We start from the raw sequence: 14,986 nt of genomic DNA on the forward strand, positions 1-14,986 counted from the left end.
AAACTGAGGGGGAGGGGCACCTGGGTGGCTCAGTCGGTTAAGCGTCCGACTTCAGCTCAGGTCATGATCTCACGGTTCGAGTTGGAGCCCCACATCCAGCTCTGTGCTGACAGCTCAGAGCCTGGAGGTTGCTTCGGCTTTTGCGTCTCCCTCTCTCTCTCTACCCCCTCCTCAACTCGTGGTCTCTCTCTCTCTCTCTCTCAAGTAATATAAACATTATATTAAGTAAATAAACATTAAAAAAAATAAAATAAAATAAAAACTGAGGGGGGAAAAAAGAACAAAAATCCTATTGCAAAACAAATGAATAACTAGAAAAAAGGGAGAAAATTTAAAAATGGCCCTCAAACATATGAAATGACACTCAACTGCACTCATAAGAGAAAGCTATAGAGATATAATTTCTCACCCATCAGATTGGCAAAAATTCAAAAGCTTGATAATACTCTCTTACTAAGAATGTAGAGAAATAGGTATTCTCATATACTGCTAATAGGAATGCATTAGAACATTATTTGTAAATTACAAAATACTACCTAGATATCCAACAATGACCTTTACAATCTAATATAGTATTTCTAAGAAGATACTATTAAGTGAAAAAAACCAAACTGCAAAAAAACTTACATAGGATGCTACCTTTCCTGTAAGAAATGAGAGGGGGGAAAAACCCAAACACATATATGTCTGCTTTTCTTTGCAAAAAGAAATAAAGGACAGATAAACTAGAAAACAATGAAGTTAGACACCTACAAAGGGGTGGGGAGGTGATGGAATGGAGTGGAAGAGACACAGAAAGGAGTAACAATTCTCTAAATATATATTTTTGTATAGTTTTGATTTTTGGAAGTGTATGTTATACAAATTTACAAAAAATAAATTAACAAATATAAAAAGGGAAAACGAAAAGCAGAATCAACAAATGAACCCGATAGTACTTCAAAAGAATACTATAACCACACTGAAAAGGAAAAAAAAATCCAAGTAACTTATGAACATTTAATCATAAGAATAGGGGATATTCTTGGGTGATGCAGGGGAGAATTGCAAACAAATCCTGAACTTGTTGAAGTAGGTCTGTTACATGTAGCGGTATGTGAAAAGCAATTCTGAAATAATTTTGGATGTATTAAAAAACTGAGCAAATGAGTAAATGTGCTGATGTTGGGAGTCAAGGTTCTCACTGAGGAAAAGGACATACAAATAAAGAATGGGAGAAAACAAGAAAAAAGCCTATGAAGATGAATGGGATGTATCAGTGTGAACTCACGATTTCTTAAAAGTGTATGTATGAACAGATATAATGTATGTTGGTATATACGTACACAGCATATATACACATATTTCAGAGCTCTGTGGGCCAAAGGACCAAGATAAAGACATGCTAGTAGCAATGAAAAATGACTAGATCTTGGTCTCTAATGTCATTCCCCTCTAAAAGGACCAGGGCTCCTCAGAGAAGTGGCTAATTCCAGGGCTGGGGCAGGGGAGATACAAGATGCACCTGGAACATATAGCCAAAAAGTAAGGAGATGCTCAAAAAATGATGGGTGTTATGTCACAAGGATGCAGGAGACAGAATGAAGGAGCTCTCACAGTGGTCAAATTGGGACAATCTGGGAACCAAAATAATTAAGTATAATAATGAATTATAAACTCTTGAAAATAGGAATTCATGTGTCCACACTTAAGTCAAATAAATAAGGGAGATAGGTGTCTTGATTATATAATCAAAAAATTATAAACACATATCATTATATATATTATCTGTAATACATATAATTATATAAACAGATTATATAAGTGCTAACTAGCAAATTTGGAGAGTGCTGCATTTGGGGGGAAAAAACATCATTTTGCAACCATGACAGTAAAGATTGGATCAGGCAAAAATCATAATGGATGTTAAATCTAAGGAGAAATTTGATAAGGAGCAAGATATTTTACGGCCTGAAAGTGTCTTCCTATGGATTATTTATTATATGCAAGAGAAAAATACAAAGTATACAGTGGAGAAAAACAAACACCATGACTGGGTCTTCAAACCATTATCACCAACGAGGGGTAGAGTAAGACCCAAACAAACCCAAAACGAGAAACCTCTATTTTAAAAAGGGGGAGGGAGGAAGGGTGGGCCTGTATTCTTCAAAAGTATCAACATGATGAGGGCACCTGGGTGGCTCAGTCGGTTGAGTGTCTGACTTCAGCACAGGTCATGATCTCATGGTTCGTGGGTTCGAACCCCGCAACAGTGTGCTGACACCTTGGAACTTGGAGACTGTTTCAGATTCTGTGTCTCCCTCTCTCTCAAAAGTAAGATAAACATTAAAAAAAAAAAAGTATCAATGTGACTAAAGACAAAGGCTGTGGAAATGTTTCAACTTAAAGAAGGCTAAAGAAACTTAGCAACTTAATGTTAGACCTGACCCCTGACTATATCCTGTACTGGAATGAAAAAAACACCATAAAGGACATTGTTGAGTCAAGCTTACAAAACTGAACAACAGATGGTAGAGTGGATAAAAGTATTTTATTGATATTAAGTTCACTAAAGTTGATTACTGAAGTTATAAAACAGAATATCCCTATTCTTAGGAAATAAGCAATAAAGTACTTAGGGGTAAAGGGACATGATCTATGTCCTTTACCTTTAAATGACTCTGAAGAAAAAATGGGGTATCTCTGTCTACCTATAAGTATATAATACAGTATATATATATATATATTAAATCTAATATATATACTTATATACTTATAAAGAAAGAGAATACGTGCAAATGAGTAAGAAGTTAACAAGTGTATGGGGATTATTTGTATGATTCTTATTCTTCTAACTTTCCTGTAAGTTTGAAATTATTTCCAGAAAAAAAGTTCCAAAATTATTTTATTTTATATTTTTTAATTTTTTTAAGTTTATTTATTTTGAGAGACAGAGGACATGAGCAGGGAAGCAGCAGAGAGAGGGAGAGAGAATTTCAAGTAGGGGCTCGAACTCACAAACTGTTGAGATCATGACCTGAGCTGAAACTCAGAGTCAGACACTTAACTGATTGCACCACCCAGGTACCCCTAAAAATTATCTTAAAAAGGGAAATAGGAGTGGTTTCTGTTTACACTTCCAGCATTAGAAAAATTCATTCAGGTTTTTTCCATATGTAAAATGAGAGATTTGAACTAGATGTGTTTGAAGACTTCATTCTGTCTTAATTTTATAGGAGTATGATGACAGAGTAAATAAGAGGCTTTTTAAGAAATTGCTGAGGGCATTCTTCTCGAAGCTAGAACAAGCAATCCTAAAATTCACATGGAACCACAAAAGGCCCCGAATAGCCAAAGTAATTTTGAAGAAGAAGACCAAAGCAGGAGGCATCACAATCCCAGACTTTAGCCTCTACTACAAAGCTGTAATCATCAAGACAACATGGTACTGGCACAAAAACAGACACATAGACCAATGGAATAGATTAGAAACCCCAGAACTAGTCCCACAAAAGTATGGCCAACTAATCTTTGACAAAGCAGGAAAGAATATCCAATGGAAAAAAGACAGTCTCTTTAACAAATGGTGCTGGGAGAACTGGACAGCAACATGCAGAAGGCTGAAACTAGACCACTTTCTCACAACATTCACAAAAATAAGCTCAAAATGGATAAAGGACCTGAATGTGAGACAGGAAACCATCAAAACCCTAGAGGAGAAAACAGGAAAAGACCTCTCTGACCTCAGCCATAGCAATTTCTTACTTGACACATCCCCAAAGGCAAGGGAATTAAAAGCAAAAATGAACTATTGGGACCTCATGAAGAGAAAAAGCTTCTGCACAGCAAAGGAAACAATCAACAAAACTAAAAGGCAACCAACGGAATGGGAAAAGATAGTTGCTAATGACATATCGGACAAAGGGCTAGTATCCAAAATCTATAAAGAGCTCACCAAATTCCACACCTGAAAAACAAATAATCCAGTGAAGAAATGGGCAGAAAACATGAACAGACACTTCTCTAAAGAAGACATCCAGATGGCCAACAGGCACATGAAAAGATGCTCAACGTCGCTCCTCATCAGGGAAATACAAATCAAAACCACACTCAGATATCACCTCATGCCAGTCAGAGTGGCCAAAATGAACAAATCAGGAGGCTATAGATGCTGGAGGGGATTTGGAGAAAAAGGAACCCTCTTGCACTGTTGGTGGGAATGCAAACTGGTGCAGCCACTCTGGAAAACAGTGTGGAGGTTCCTCAAAAAATTAAAAAATGACCTACCCTATGACCCAGCAGTAGCACTGCTAGGAATTTACCCAAGGGATACAGGAGTACTGATGCATAGGGGCACTTGTACCCCAATGTTTATAGTAGCACTTTCAACATTAGCCAAATTATGGAAAGAGCCTAAATGTCCATCAACTGATGAATGGATAAAGAAATTGTGGTTTATATACACAATGGAATACTACGTGGCAAAGAATCAAATATGGCCCTTTGTAGCAACGTGGATGGAACTAGAGAGTGTTATGCTAAGTGAAATAAGCCATACAGAGAAAGACAGATACCATATGTTTTCACTCTTATGTGGATCCTGAGAAACTTAACAGGAACCGATGGGGGAAGGGAAGAAAAAAAAAAAGAGAGGTTAGAGTGGGAGAGAGCCAAAGCATAAGAGACTCTTAAAAAATGAGAACACACTGAGGGCTGATGGGGGGTGGGAGGGAGGGGAGGGTGGGTGATGGGTATTGAAGAGGGCATGTTTGGGATGAGCACTGGGTGTTGTATGGAAACCAATTTGACAATAAATTTCATATATTTAAAAATAAAATAAAATAAAATAAATAAAATAAAATAAAATAAAATAAAATAAAATAAAATAAAATAAAATAAAATAAAATAAAAGTAAAGTAAAATAAAATAAATTGCTGAGGGGCTCCTGGGTAGCTCGGTTGGTTGAGCATCACTTGATTTTGGCTCAGGTCATGATCTCACAGTTCGTGGGATTGAGCTCCCCCATCAGGCTCTGCGCTGACAGTGTGGAGCCTGTTTGGGATTCCCCCTCTCTCTCAAAACTAAATAAACATTAAAAAAAAAAAAAAAGAGGGGAGCCTGGGTGGCTCAGTCAGTTGGGCCTCTGACTCAAGGTCATGATCTCATGGTCCGTGGGTTCGAGTCCTCCATCAGGCTCTGTGCTGACAGCTTGGAGCCTGGAGCCTGCCTCAGATTCTGTGTCTCCTTCTCTCCCCGCCTCTCCCCCACTCACGCTCCGTCTCTCAAAAATGAATAAACGTTAAAAAAAAGAAAAAGAGGGGCGCCTGGGTGGCGCAGTCAGTTAAGCGTCCGACTTCAGCCAGGTCACGATCTCGCGGTCCGTGAGTTCGAGCCCCGCGTCGGGCTCTGGGCTGATGGCTCAGAGCCTGGAGCCTGTTTCCGATTCTGTGTCTCCCTCTCTCTCTGCCCCTCCCCCGTTCATGCTCTGTCTCTCTCTGTCCCAAAAATAAATAAACGTTGAAAAAAAAATTAAAAAAAAAAAAAAAGAAAAAGAAAAAGAAACTGCTGAAGAGGAAACAACACCCAAAAGTGCCTTTTTATTTCTTCTCATTGGGACACTACTAATACCTAACAATAGAATTCCGATTTCTGCCAAATCTCTTATCAGAAACAAAGAAAAGACAGTATATTTTCTTCTCCATAGCTGTAGCTGCCTGAATTTATTTTACACATATACCATAATACTCTGCATTATTACTATAGTGGTTCACTCTTAGAACACAAGTTCCACCTTTTTAAAAGAGAAGGGGGAGAGGAGCATGTCTTTTATCCTACCACTGACGTTCTTTTTTTTTTTCTTTTTAATGTTTTTATTTATTTTTGAGAGAGAGAGAGAGACAGCAAGCAGGGGAGGGGCAGAGAGAGGAGACAGAATCTGAAGCAGGCTCCAGGCTCTGAGCTGTCACAGCTCAGAACTCATGAGGGGCTCATGCGGGGCTCGAACTCATGAGCTATGAGATCATGACCTGAGCCAAAGTAGGTCGCTCAACTGACTGAGTTACCCAGGCGCCCCGCACTGACATTGTTTCTTATCAAGGCATCTGAAATATGTTCTTGTTCTAAAGAGTAATCCAACTGCTTTCTTAAGTCTAATTGCAGGTTAATCATACTATGCCTGAGCACAGTTTTCTTATGAGACCTAGAGTGATATGTTTATGTTATTTGTTTCGTGGACAATCAACAAGTATTGTTAACTTTTTTAAGTTTATTTATTTATTTTGATAGAGCGAACGAGAGAGGGACAGAGAGAGAGGGAGAGAGAATCCCAAGTAGGCTCCATTCTATCAGCACAGAACCTGATTCAGGGCTTGATTCCACAAACTGTGAGATCATGACCTGAGCCAAAACAAAGAGTCAGACATTAACCGACTGAACCTCCCAGATGCCCCTAAATATTGTTAATTTTATTCTGATTTGATACCGTTATTCCTTTAGGATCAGATTCTCAGGGCTTTGTTTAACTTCAAAGTGCTTATTTTTCTTCCTTGATCAATTCTACTTCAATTTGCTGTTAATATTTGCCTGGGACTTGTTCCCACTATACTTACTGCTGAAGGAACCCAAACGGTCCATTCTCTAATTTGCAAACAATCTTGTTTTGATCTTCCTCAATGCAGTGCTCCTTCAAGAAGAAGTCAGAACTGGCCAAAACATACACCAAAGCTTGATGCCCTCCTATGAACATACAAAGTGGCACAGCAATCAGGAAATCATTCAAAGAAATAAGATACAGAGAAGATGATGCAATGTACTCAATTCTGCCACATCCTAGTTTTGTAATGATAAGCAAATTATTTTACCTCTATAAGCCTATTTCCTCGTCTGTAAAGTGGGTATGATAAACAGCATCTACTTCCTAGAGTTATCGTGAGGATTAAATACCAAAATCCATATAAATAATGTACCATGGTACCTGGTACATTATCCACAGTAAGCCCTTTATAAAGGTTATATATCTCTAATACACAACTACTGTTTTTCTCTACCCAGTATTACTTCTCTCCTTAACAGTCTTTCCTTTGGTAACCCCACTAGAACGATATGAAATGTGGATGAGTCAGTTTCCCAATCGCAATACTCTATACTTCATCCCCACAGCTAAAGCAACCAGCTATCTTATGGAAATCTGAATCTTCAGTAAGACATGTAAGGAAGAAGGCAGTTTGATCATTCACTAATCAAAGAATTTGGTCCATGAGCTCTGGCTGTTGAGATCCCCATCCCCAAGGGTGGCCCAACTGTTTAGTTTTTCTTCTCATTTCTCTACCTTTCTAATAATAGTTTAATATGAATGAGTTTCTTTTAGTAGAAACCAAGGAACCCTGTCTATTACAACATACATTTGTTCACTTAGTTACTCTTTGAACAAGTACTTAATGTTTGTACAATGTACAAAGTATTTTCTTGAAGGTAGAAATGAAATCATATTTCACACTAAGCCAAGAAAATATCCACCTTTCTTCTATAGTCACATAGCTCCTCAGCTATCTCCTTTCTGACATTTTTCATTCTACTTTGTGAGGATTACTTCTGGATGCATATTTTTTCCATTTCTACACTAAATGAAAGCAGGGACTACTATTCAATACACATCTGCATGCTTTGAAGTGCAAACACAGAGAAAGAACTCAATAAAGAAAATGTAATGGACAAATGTTAGTTTTAACTAAATGTTCATCTGTAGTTCTCTTGGAGTGACTTCTTTAACCTGGTATTCTGAGCTTAAGGTATAATTAATCATTAAGTCATACGACATTCAGATAGCATTGGCTAGCAACAACTTGTCTTTTCTGAAATGGGCTGGGATAGGATGGTTCTCTGCCTGCTCTAGTCCCAGGGAGTTAGTCTCTGAAGAAAAATGGCTTTAGCAAGAGGTACTATGTACTCAGTAATAAAATAATGGCCAACATTTACTGAACTTTTCTTATGTGCCAGGTACCTTGTACCACTGTATGTGGATTATCTTTGAATCTTCCCAACCTTCTCAGGCATGCTGCTTTTTTAAAGAAGGAAGCTCTGAGACTACTACCTGCACAATGTCTTAAAGATTGCGAACAAAAGGGACATTTCAACAGAGGTTAACAGAAATGATCAAATAAAGGATGTATAAACACTCCACATCACAATCGCAATAAGCGTAATTTTCTTTTTTCCCCTCCTTTCTTCTCACAAGAGATATTTCTGACACTAACATCCATGAAAGGATGGGTGGTGGCTCCAGATTAACATCTGCCAAATTCAAAGTCACTGGGAGAAGGCAGGCAGGCACTGTGAAGAACGGCGTTCTGTGTGCAATCTTTGGATTGGTGCAATCTTTGGAATTTTGCAAACAAGGATGAGTTCCTCGCTTCGTTCCTTATTGAACTGTGTGATCTTGGGCAAGTCATTTCACCTGAGCCTCAGTCGGCCTCAGCTCCTACCTAGTGTGCGAGGCCTACTTGCAGACTGGAAAAGTAACGTCGGTCAGGTGCATGGCCCAGAGCTGCTGTAGCTAGCGTAATTAGGCGCGCCACTGTACAGACAGGAATCCCGAAGCTCTAAGCCGCTCACTGCCGCCCAGGGCCGCCCAGGGGGCGGGGCGCGCCAGACTCGCCGCCAGGCGGGGCCGAGGGGTCAGGCCGGGCCCGCGCCGCCCTCCCCCAAGCGCGGCGTAGCCCCACACCTCCCCTCACCATCCACCCGCCTTGTCCCCCAAGCCGCCAGGGCTCAACGCCCGACCCCTCCCCCGCCGCAACTCGCGGCCCCCGTCACCCCCTCGGCCGCCAGAGAGCTAGCGCCCCGTTGCCACCCACCCCACAGCGCCTCGTGCCTCACCTCGTCGCGTCCCTTTCTTCCGCGCCGCGGTGCCGCCTGCCGCGCGCGCCCCCGGGCGTGCGTGCTCGTTCCCGAGCGGCACAGGCGCGAGCGCGCCGCCGCCGCCGCCGCCGCCCTTCCCCTGCTTTCGCGGCCCTGCCGCCGCCGCCCCCTCCGCCCCCTCGGCCCGCGCCCAGGCTTCGCCGCGCGCCCGCCGCGGTCCTCTGGCAGAGGCCCGGAGAGGGGTAGGCTGACTGAGTAGCTTGCCTGACTTGAGTCCGGGCAGCAGTCACTTTTGCGTGTGGCGCGTTGCGGGTCGCCAGAGGCTTACCGGTGCGTGGCGCCGTTCGATCCGCGCCAGAGTGCGGTGAGGTGGAGCGGGCCGGTACCGTCCTGCTTTTGTGTTTCTAACATTCCCACCCCCCGCCCCTGTTACAGCGAAGGAAACTGGGGCCAGTCGGGTTTTGCAGTGCTGCTCGTGGATTAACCAGACTGACTGAATGGTGTAAGGGTAAACAGGGTACGTTTTATTCAGATGCTTCTGGAACGTCGAAATTCTCTTCTTTGGAAAGAACCATCCCCTCTTTGGGCTTTAGGGGCCCAGATAGAGGCGCAATGATGAGAGGATGTGGTGGTCCACTCTGATGTCAATCTTGAGGGCTAGGTACGTCCCAACATCTTTTTACTACTAATTATTATAATAGCTACCATTTGTCGAGTGTTTATTGCATGCCAGGCATTGTACAGAGGCGCTTACATCCATGGTGTCATTTTAATCTTCAACCTTGTGAGGTAGGCACTATTATTATCCCCATTTTCGAGGTGAAGATTTGGAGACTGGCTTATAAATAACTTGGGATCACGGGGCTAGGAAGTGTTGGGAAGGGGATTCAAGCCGTGGTTAATTTCACCGTTATGCGGTTACATCTGTTTAGAAGTCTGTTTCATAAAAATGCCCAACCTCTGTTTGAATTCATTTGCATTTTCTGCCGGTGTAGCCTCTTTATTCATCTTTCAGTATATGAATACTACAAATTCATCTGAAAAATAATCAGAAAATTCACACAAGCGAAAATAATGTGAAAACCAGCTTCTACTGGTGTTAAATAAGCAGTTAACATTTTGGTTATAGTCTTCCAGACATTTTCCTATGCATCATGCCAGTAGATACATTATAATGTAGTTTTACATTTGATGTAAATCAGAAAATCTATTCAGTCGTTTATTCAACAAATGTTTAATGAGCAGACACTGTTATAGGTGCTGAGAATTCAGCAGTGAACAAAACAGTCTCTGCCTCATATAATAGTGGGAGAGATTGACAAAACAGTACACGTATTACTAGATAATAGATAATGTCCAGTAATGTGTCAAGTTTATGAGGAAAAATAAATCAGAATGAAGGGATAAGAATGATGTGCGCATGGCCTTTTAGCTGAGGTAGACAAGGAAGGCCTCTTAATTGAAAGAGCACATAAGCAGAAACCTAATCATTAAACAAGGAAGGCAGCACGTGGGTTTCCAGAGGGAAACTATTCTAGAAGAGAAGCAGCAAATTGCAGTGGCTCTGACATAGGGACTTGCTTGACTTGTTGGAGAAGAAGCAAGGAGACCGATGTGGCTGCAGCACAGCAAATTAGGGAAATAAATTGGGAAAAGGCAGAAACCAGATCATGCATCATCTCGTAAGCCATGGTTGGACTTTGCATTTTGGAAGGATGTGGTAGAGTATCATGGAAGGGTTAAGAGCAAAAGAGTAATCGGATTTTTTTTTTTTTTTTTGACTGAAGGAAACTTTTATTTAGGGTTTAACAAATCGGAAAACTTATTTTGCCAAGGAGTGTGGATTTGGATTTTATTTATTTTAGAGCAGTTTCTTTGCAGAGATGGCTCATGAAAGACTCCATGATGTGTGGTGTGGGAGGTAATCAGATTTGTTTTGAAAGGATCACTCTGGCAGCTGTGTGGAGAATAGATGGTAGAAACCTTAAAATTACTCTTTAAAACATAAATTTTCCTTTTACACAGCAATCGTTCAACAGATGGTTTATCAACATTGGTGTTTCACCTATGTCTTTACACTTTTGCAACCACTCACATCTTTACAAAGATGAGATAGGGTCAGGCACTTCAGGCCTTTTCTTCATGTCTTTCTCACCTAAACTGAAGGTTTTTGAGACTGGCTTGGGCATATATCCAGATCTGGACGTCATGATTGTCGAGTATGAGTCATCAATGTCGTACTATTGTGGAAAAAACAATCCCCCACATAATCCTGGGATCTATTTGTTAAAAACGTAGCATTCAAACACCTGAAAATCATCCTCTGCTTCAATTGATGTTAGGGTCTCATTAGAATTCCAAGTCCCAATTTAGTTATTGTGCTTAAGAAAGATGTGGAGGAATTTAAAATGCACAGTGAGAGAAGGATAACACTGATTAAAGCAATGCTTTTCTGGGGTTTTGCCTTCAGCAATGTAGTGGATAGTGGCATCAATTTTAAGACCAGCTGAAGGGAAGTGAAAGACCAGCTGTGGGAAGAAAAATTAAAATTTCTGTTTTGGATTTGTGTTTTGCAATCTCAGTGGAAATGATATATGTAAATTTAGAGCTCAGAGGAGAGGCTAGAACTAAAGTTGTATAACCGTATTAAAATTATTTCTTTACATGTGTGTCTTCTTTAGACAGAGCTTGAGGACAGACACTGTCTTTTCTTCTTTGTAACTTCACTGCCTTTATATATAAGAAGAGAAGAAGATACCTGATTTCACTGCAGGTCCAAGCACCTGAACATGACTTAAAAGTAAGGTGACCTGCGATGCTAGGGTGGCTCGGTTGGTTGAGCATGGGACTCTTGATTTTTGCTCAGGTCATGATCCCAGGGTCATCGGATCGAGCCCTGCCTTGCTGAGTGTTGAGTCTGCTTAAGATTCTCCTCTCTCTCCCTCTGCCTCTCCCCAGCGCTCGCTCGCTCGCTCTCTCTCTCTCTCTCTCTCTCACACACACACACACACACACACACAAAATAAAAGTTTAAAAAAAACAAAGGGGTGACCATAAGTCCCAATTTGCTCAGGTCAGTTCTTATTTGTTCTTGTCCTCTTATAATTAGTAATATTGTCCCATTTCACTCTCAGAAGCATCTCAGTTTGTACAATAAGTTATATGGCCACTGTTTGTAGAAAGACCTTCAGGGTCTAGAATCTTCCTATTTCTTTGTCAGCACCACCCCATCCTATTCTTCATTTCCCAGCCCAACAGAAATACCTCCATTTCTCCGTATGCACTCTGATACTTCCAGGCTTCCTTTGCCTGGTTCTTCCACCTCAACCTAGACATCGCTTCCTCAGGAACATCTTTCCTGACCCCCCTCCTTGCCCCCAAACTCTGGGTTAAGTAGCCACCTTCTCCTCCTCCTCCTCCTTCTTCTTCTTTTACTTTTTAAAATGTTTTTATTTATTTTGAGAGACACACCATGAGTGAGAGAGGGGCAGAGAGAGAGGGGGAGACACAGAATCTGAGGCAGGCTCCAGGCTCTGAGCTGTCAGCCTAGAGCCTGACTCGGGGCTTGAACTCATAAACTGTGAGATCATGATCTGAGCCAAAGTCAGATACTTAGCCAACTGAGTCACCCAGGTGCCCCATAGGGTAGCCTTCTGAACATGTTTCTAGAGCACCTTGTATTCAACTGGTTACAGCCTTTTCTTCCCTCACTAAATATGTCTGTAAAGGAACCTGAAAAAAACTTCATAAGACAGAAATTTACATTAATAATATCCAAGATCAGTTTATGTTGAAGTAATATTTTTGAAGGCTGAACTTTAGGACAGATCGATATCACATCTTCGAAGCCCTTCCATTCTTAAATTTTTTTTAACGTTTATTTATTTTTAGAGAGAGACAGGGCATGAGCAGGAGAGGGGCAGAGAGAGAGGGAGACACAGAATCTGAGGCAGGCTCCAGGCTCTGAGCTGTCAGCACAGAGCCCAACACGGGGCTTGAACTCACAAACTGTGAGATCATGACCTGAACCAAAGTCAGACGCTCAACTGACTGAGCCACCCAAGTGCCCTGAAGCCCTTCCATTCTTAATGGAGGAAGTTGGCTTTGGAACTTGAAATCCAAGAGGGAAAATTGTATCCTACTCCCAGGGTCTGTCTATGATGTAGGTGCCATTGACCAAGTCCACAATATCTCAGCAGCTCCTCTTCAACTGTTAAGCTGGTGTAATTAAAATCAAGTGCAGGTTCTGAGCTTCCCTCTGTATGGAAATGATTCTCTACCATTTCTAGTTACTCACTTGTTCTGAGTGCTGAAAGTCTTTATGAACTTTATCTCATCTAATACTTATTTTTCCTGTAACTGAGGTGGTTCTTTGCAGTTTGGTATACAAGTAGATAAAAACAGAAAATCTAAAAGTCTATGCCTTCTTGTGGGTTTCAACTTCCTACCCTTTAAACTCTAAGGTATACCCAGTAAATGTAAGTTAGCCAGAGATTTAGGACCTGGGGCAAAGTCCTTTGCCAGTTACAGGGGCTCTTCAAGGCAAGGAATCTTCCATGACATACTTAGTAGAGAGGGTTTCACCCCACAGAAGGCATGAACCTCAAAGATTACAGTTCTTAGCTCTCAGCTCTTTGAGTTCACATGCTGAGTTACTTTCACAGAAGCACAGACTCCTCTGTGGCCCAGCTCAGGACTGGTTCCAGCCTCCTCAGCCTCTGCTGCTGCTTCTTGCATTCAGCAGCATTGCTTTCCTCCTTCCTGCCCGTCCTTACTCCTCCCTCCTTATCTTTCTCTTTTTGTGATCACCCTAGTCAAAGGAGTTAAGGGATCAATTATTTTCTTTCCAGAAGGTTCCTAGACTGCTTATTTAACTTGATCCACCCCCGGGCTCTGGGCTGATGGCTCAGAGCCTGGAGCCTGCGTCCGATTCTGTGTCTCCCTCTCTCTCTGCCCCTCCCCCGTTCATGCTCTGTCTCTGTCTCAAAAATAAATAAAAACGTTAAAAAAAAATTTATAACTTGATCCACCCCAATTATGACCAGCCTGTAGAGGAAAGGTTGAAGCACTTCTGCTACTCTGTTTATAGAAATGTAAGGTCTGTGTAGCCCTTTCTCCACATGGTGGCCTGTCAGGATGCTTCTGCATAAGAGGGTCCTAAAGATCTCAGAGATGAACAAGAAGGAAAAAAATTTTTCCTACAGGGGCCTACTGCATCCTACTTTTACAGATAAGGAAAAATAAGGCTCAGAAAAGTAAAACAAAACAGAACAAAACAAAACAAAAAACGCTTGCCCAAAGTCATTTAGTCAGTGGGTAGCACAGCCAGAATGAAAACCAGACCTGGCCAAATGTAACTAATAAACAGTCCAAATGTAACTTAAAACTGAAGAGTTAGCAGATAATCAGGATTTTCATAATGCCATGGCCATTAAGCAAAGTGTTCATGAATCTGGGCTTTTGCTTCCCACCTCTTCTGCCTCTTCCTCATCACACTGACTTCTTTTTGATCTATACAAAGTGCAAAGTATCTGTCTCATTAGTCACCAGGCTTCGGGTAGAATCCAAAAAGGTGAACTAGGAATATATTGGTGCTGAGTGACTTCTGTTTATCAGAAAAATTTTAACTACCAAATTTAACTACTACCCTTTACCACCTTCAAGTATTTAAGCAAGCTGTTATCTTTATGTGCTTTTTTTTCTCACGTATAAAATGAAAATTATAGTACCTAATCCATGAGAGTTTTGTAAGAATATGGCTATATGTATAAAATACCTAGTTCAGGGGCTGGCTCAGTTGGTAGAGTGTGCAACTCTTGATTCCAAGGTTATGAGTTCAAGCCTCATGTTGGGTGTAGAGATTACTTAAAAAAATAAATGGGAATGCAAGCTGGTGCAGCCACTCTGGAAAACAGTATGGAGGTTCCTCAAAAAACTAAAAATAGAACTACCCTATGACCCAGCAATTGCACTACTAGGCATTTATCCAGGGGATACAGGTGTGCTGTTTCGAAGGGGCACATGCACCCCAATGTTTGTAGCAGCACTGTCAACAATAGCTAAAGTATGGAAAGAGCACAAATGTCTGTGGGCCCAAATTCATCCATCAATGGATGAATGGATAAAGAAGATGTATATATATACAATGGAG

General features: G+C 41.2%; 2 protein-coding genes across 6 annotated transcripts in view; one reads left to right on the plus strand and one right to left on the minus strand.

The window, feature by feature from the left end:
- The window catches only part of TADA2A (transcriptional adaptor 2A), a 53,002-nt gene extending 44,063 nt beyond the window's left edge, over positions 1-8,939 (minus strand). For 3 of the 4 annotated variants that reach the window (XM_086686708.1, XM_086686707.1, XM_086686705.1), the window contains exons 1-2: positions 8,854-8,939; positions 6,588-6,714 (exon numbers count right to left, since the gene is read on the minus strand). In XM_086686708.1, the coding sequence (XP_086542834.1) occupies positions 6,588-6,612 (25 nt within the window). In that variant the 5' untranslated portion in view covers positions 6,613-6,714; positions 8,854-8,939. Of the gene's footprint in view, positions 1-6,587; positions 6,715-8,853 lie in introns of those variants that run through there. The other variant, XM_086686706.1, reaches the window with a different exon arrangement.
- A 419-nt stretch (positions 8,940-9,358) lies between these two features.
- ACACA (acetyl-CoA carboxylase alpha) overlaps positions 9,359-14,986 on the plus strand; it is a 285,398-nt gene continuing 279,770 nt past the window's right edge. Inside the window, exon 1 of one of the 2 annotated variants that reach the window (XM_086686727.1) lies at positions 9,359-9,496. Coding sequence is in view for 1 of the 2 variants with exons in the window: in XM_086686712.1 (XP_086542838.1) it covers positions 9,459-9,496 (38 nt within the window). In the remaining variant the exon portion in view is untranslated. The remainder of the gene's footprint in view (positions 9,497-14,986) is intronic. The other variant, XM_086686712.1, reaches the window with a different exon arrangement.

This window comes from Puma concolor, chromosome E1 (assembly GCF_028749965.1).
Source record: "Puma concolor isolate L17-30 chromosome E1, mPumCon1.1.hap2, whole genome shotgun sequence".
In the NCBI taxonomy this organism is placed as follows: Eukaryota; Metazoa; Chordata; class Mammalia; order Carnivora; family Felidae; genus Puma; species Puma concolor.